We start from the raw sequence: 4,665 nt of genomic DNA, 5'->3' as shown, positions 1-4,665 counted from the left end.
TGTAAACTCTGGGAACGCTGACTGAGTACAGAAACTTGCTTACATTGTTGACGATGGCCCCGGATGTCACTCTGCACAACAATCCCTACGTCACGCCCCACCCCACAGAGTCCACAGGAACCTGTGATCCAACTCTCAACATGAACCTCAGTCTTGAACTTACATGTAAAATCCTTTCCTGAACCTGTGGTGGGGCGCCTGTCCTGACCCCCTAACTTTAAGTCCAGACCTCATTCTATACAGGCACCCACAGCCTCACCTGGCACAGAACCCCCTGCCCAGACACTGCACAGGGCTTGCTGTCCTAACCCTGTGCTGGCTCCATGGCCCTGACCCTCTACAGGAAGCCTAGCCTATAACAGTGCTGGAGCCTATAGCCAGATTCTGCAGAAACCTTTCCCTGACTTCCAACAGAAATCCATAACTTGACCCGTTTCGGGAATCTCTGACCTGATCTTTCATAGGAACCCCTAAACTTGCCCTCTGGAAACACCCTCCTGACCCTGTGTAGGAAGCCCTGATGTGACTCTCTCTCTGACAGCCTTGGTCTGGAAGCCTTGCCCTCACCTTGTACAGGAGCCACTGTCCTGACTGTGGCTAGTGGCTACCACATAATACAGCATAGCTCTGGGGAGTCCACAGAATCCTGGAGCAGGCACTGCTATAGGCTTTTCAACCCTGTTCCCTTTCTTCCTGACTCACTCACTTTCCCAGCCTCCCTTGCAATGACAGGTGGACATGTGACAGTTCTGATCAATGGAGAGAGCACAATGACTTACACAACTTCCAGGCCTGGCCCATAGGAACCTCTCATGGGTCCTTTAATGAGCCCTGGCTGGTGTTCTCAGTGGTGAGAGCATGGGCTTGTGCACTGAAGGGTCTCGGGTTTGATTCCCAGACAAGGGCATGCACCTGGGTTTAGGTTCGATCCCCAGCCCCAGTTGGAGCATATGCAGGCAGCTGCTGCACTGGCTTTTCCGGCAGGGTTCCATGTTACTGGGGTTGCCATGGAGACCTTTAGCTAGTGTAGAACCCAACAAAGAGGCCATCTTAGAAATGGCTGGAAGCCCTCACGAGGCTTTGTGGATCACGTTCCCTGTGTATGTGCAGACCTGGGAATATACATCCCCAGACTGCCTCGTTGGGACTGAATATGGTAAGTAGGTGGGGGTGGCCCTAGTTGAGTGGCCCATGGGGCTCCACACAGTTATGCTCAAAGCCCATTGGGAAAAGGCTGCAGGTGACTGCAGCTGCCAGAGTGGCCAGTGGGGCTCAGACCCAGGAGTCACCCAATGGCCAGCAGCTGCTCTGGCAACCTATGGGAAGGTGGGAAGCTTGGCCACCATGTGGGGCTGTTGGGAATCACTGCACCCTGAAAGCAGGATGGCTTCAGACCTTCTGTTCTCTTCTTTCTTCCTTCTCATACCCATCCACACCCCAAACAGCCTTCCAGGTGAATTCATGCCTCTTCTGTCTGGAGGGGACCCTAAGAGGCTCACCATACACCAGCTGGGCCTATGGCAACACGGGGCTCTACCATCCCACAACTGTGAGCCCCCCCTGGGACTACACCCCTCCCCAGGCCTCTGAAGATTCCTATGGGAGAGGCACCTTCCCAGAGAACTTCAGGACAGAGCGACTGAGTCCGGACCTGTTGGCACTGGGACCTGCAGTGCCTTCCTCCATCCCTGTCCCCAGCAGTGCCTACGGGCCCCCCGACTTTCCCAGGAGCTTCTTTCCTCCAATCAGAAGCCCCCCCAGTCCAGCGGTCTATTCTTCCCCCAACCTTCCTGGAACCCTGCCCCTGTCCACCTGTGGTAAGGTTCCCCCAAAGGGACATGGAGGTTGAGGAGGGGGATGGGGTCCAAGGCAAAGCTGGGCTGAGCCTGGTCCCTCTTCCCCCCTGTCCACCACAGCAGAGGCCAGGAAGAATAGGTACTGCAGAGCGAGAGCCACTCCACATTGCTGGCTGTGCAATGCCGATGGTCAGATGATGAAAAGGCAGAACAAGTCCCAAAGGCGCCGGGTAAGAGCCCAGGCCGGCCTCCCCTCACCCAGGTACTCTGTTCTCACTCTGCGCAGGGATCTCTGTCCTCACACTCTATGAGAACCCACATCCCCCCTCCCTGCCCCATCCATTCAGGGACCCAGCTCTGTGCAGGAGTGTCTACCCTCAGCCCACCCTCAGGCTGCAAGCAGGCACGCCGTCCACTCCCTGCACAGCAGTTTTCATCCTTGGCTACACACTGGGATCACCATGGGGCCCTCCCCAGATGGGTTGATTTCCTTGGTCTGGGGCGCTGGCTGGGCATCAGGATAGTTTTCGACTCCCCAAGGGAGTCCAATGTCCGCCAACGCTGAGAACCACTGATGAAGCCCCCCACGCCATTTGGAAAGCCCCGGGACAGGAGGCCATGTCCTCGCCCCTTAGAGAACCCTCAGTCTACGCCTTGTCCAGGAAGCCCTGCCTGCACCCTGACCCTCACCTCCTGGGTCCTCCACCGGGTCCCCCCAGTGCACTGACCCTCACATTCTTGCTGCCCCCAGAAGGTCAGCAAGCGGGCAGGTGCCCAGTGCTCCAACTGCCAGACAACCATCACGTCAGTGTGGCGGCTGAATGCCAATAGAGACCCCGTGTGCAATGCCTGCGGCATTTACTACAAGCAACACCAGGTGTGCCCTGCCTCTTGGAGCCTCCCCCCTGCACCCCCATCCCACTAACCTGGCCTTCCTTCTCCTTTTCCTTTCCTGTATTCTTCCAAACTCCCTTCCTCTCTTCTCCCTGTTATTCTCCTCCCTCCTCCTTCCCCCTCACCCCTCTCTTCTCTGCACCTTCATCTCCTCCCTGCCTTTCTTTTCCCTCCTGCTCCCTTCTCTCTCCTCCATTTCTCATCTCCTTCCCCCTCCCCTCCAGCCATCAGCTAGTCCTATGGTTAGAGGCTCCCCCTGCTTAGGGCCTCACAAGCTCATGATTCCTTAGGGCATTACCTGTGCCACAGCTGGGGCCTGCTCCCCTAGTCCTTGACCCAGTTCCCTACTCTTAAGGAGTGGGGTGGAAAGGGTGTCCCTGGTGGGAGACACAGAGGCAAAAGTCTGAGGTTGGTGAACACTCATGGCCTCTCTCTCATCAGGTGAACCGGCCACTGACCATGCGGACCGATGTTATAAAGACTAGAAAACGCAGGATATCACAGAAAGAAAAGAAAGCAGTGTCGAGTCTGGCAGGCACAGGACCAGCTGATGCTCCGGCTGGTGGCTTCATGGTGGTGGCTGGGGGCAGCGATGGTGGGAATTGTGGGGAAGTGGCCTCAGGCTTGACACTGGGCCCACCTGGTACTGCCCATCTCTACCAAGGCCCCGGCCCCGAGGTGCTGTCAGGGCCTGTGAGCCACCTCATGCCTTTCCCCGGGCCCCTGTTGGGTTCACCCACAGACTCCTTCCCCACAGGCCCCATGCCTCCCACCACCACCAGCACTGTGGAGGCGCCACTGAGCCCATGAGGACACAGACCATGGCCTCAGAGCAGGGGTAGGGCCCCTCTCCGCGTGGAGCCAGAAGTTTCTACAACCCAACCTCTGGGCCCCCCACCCCTTGGTCTGGACTTTCAAAGATTTGTAAAATAAAACATCAGAGTCCTGAAGTTGGAGGTGTGAGTCTGAGTGGGACTGAATAAAGAGCCGGGGTAGGTGGGGTGTGCAACGGTGCCTGTGGTTCTCTGGTGATGGCGTGAGGCTGTGTGAGACAGCACGTGGGACACTTCACGATAGTGGGTTATGATGTGCAAGTATGATTGTGTATTAGTAGGTGAAACCGCGTGTGACAGCAACCAGGGTGTATGATATGGCGTGTACATGCACACGTCATGGGCAGAGACAGTGTGTGGTGGCTGGCTGCTCTGTGAGGTGGTGACCATGGGGGTGAGGTTGTGAGAGACGGTGTGCATGACACCAGACAACTGTGAGAAAGAGGGCACAAGTGACTGTATGAGAGGACGTGGGGGTATGTGTGTCACGGGGTGTGCTGAGGCAACATGTGAGGCTGTGCTCATGAGATTGTGCACCATGCAGGGTGGTTCTGAGACGGTGTGACAGCATGTGTACCGGGCACAGCCTTTGCTCAATAAACATTTCTGGGATGCTCAACAAGGACTGTGTAGGACGGTATGTGGAGACCTAGCAGTGTGACCTGAAGTACTGCATGTCAGGAGGTCTGGCAAGGGCAGCACTTGTGTGCAAGCATGTGTATGTGAGCGTATCACATATCCTGTGCCCTGTCACAGTGCCTCTGGGTGGCTGACAGCGTGAGCAGCTCTGTACACTTGTTTGCGGAGGTATCAATATATATATATAGGTGCAAGTTAGGGACCCACCTCCAAGGGACAGAAGACATGTTCAGGACAGGAATGGGAGGCAAGAGTGGGGCTGGAATGGCAGCCAGCAAGAAGGGCAGAAGGCCAGTCTGGGACCATGGGGTTGTCCATGGGCCTTCCTGTCACTCATCTCTTATCTCTCTCAGCCCAGCTCGGCCTGCAGCCCTGTGGGAAATGGTAGAGAAGGAGGGGGAGATTAGGAGAACAAAATAATCTCTAGGGGGGATATTTAGTCCCCATAGGTGGGGAGCTCCCCACAGTGCCAACTCCCTCACCAACGCACTCACTCACCTGGG

The 4,665-nt window shown here is 56.4% G+C and overlaps 1 protein-coding gene across 1 annotated transcript; it reads left to right on the top strand.

Moving 5' to 3' along the window:
• On the top strand, positions 1-3,500 carry LOC102436774 (erythroid transcription factor-like). The gene is made up of 5 exons (XM_023755404.1): positions 1-165; positions 1,446-1,817; positions 1,917-2,026; positions 2,548-2,673; positions 3,132-3,500. The coding sequence occupies exons 1-5, from the start codon at positions 54-56 to the stop codon at positions 3,498-3,500; spliced, it is 1,089 nt and encodes a 362-aa protein (XP_023611172.1). The 5' UTR covers positions 1-53.
• Positions 3,501-4,665: the final 1,165 nt, after the last annotated feature.

This window comes from Myotis lucifugus, unplaced genomic scaffold, assembly GCF_000147115.1.
Source record: "Myotis lucifugus unplaced genomic scaffold, Myoluc2.0 scaffold_76, whole genome shotgun sequence".
Taxonomy (NCBI): Eukaryota; Metazoa; Chordata; class Mammalia; order Chiroptera; family Vespertilionidae; genus Myotis; species Myotis lucifugus.
This window is presented reverse-complemented; position numbering and strand designations above follow the sequence as displayed.

Excerpts from the sequence above, each read along its gene's own strand:
- LOC102436774 (XM_023755404.1), top strand. The coding sequence starts at position 54 with ATGGCCCCGGATGTCACTCTGCACAACAATCCCTACGTCACGCCCCAC. Across the intron at positions 166-1,445 it reads CCTCAGTCTTGAACTTACAT|CCTTCCAGGTGAATTCATGC; the intron begins GTAAAATCCTTT and ends CACCCCAAACAG. Across the intron at positions 2,027-2,547 it reads ACAAGTCCCAAAGGCGCCGG|AAGGTCAGCAAGCGGGCAGG; the intron begins GTAAGAGCCCAG and ends TGCTGCCCCCAG.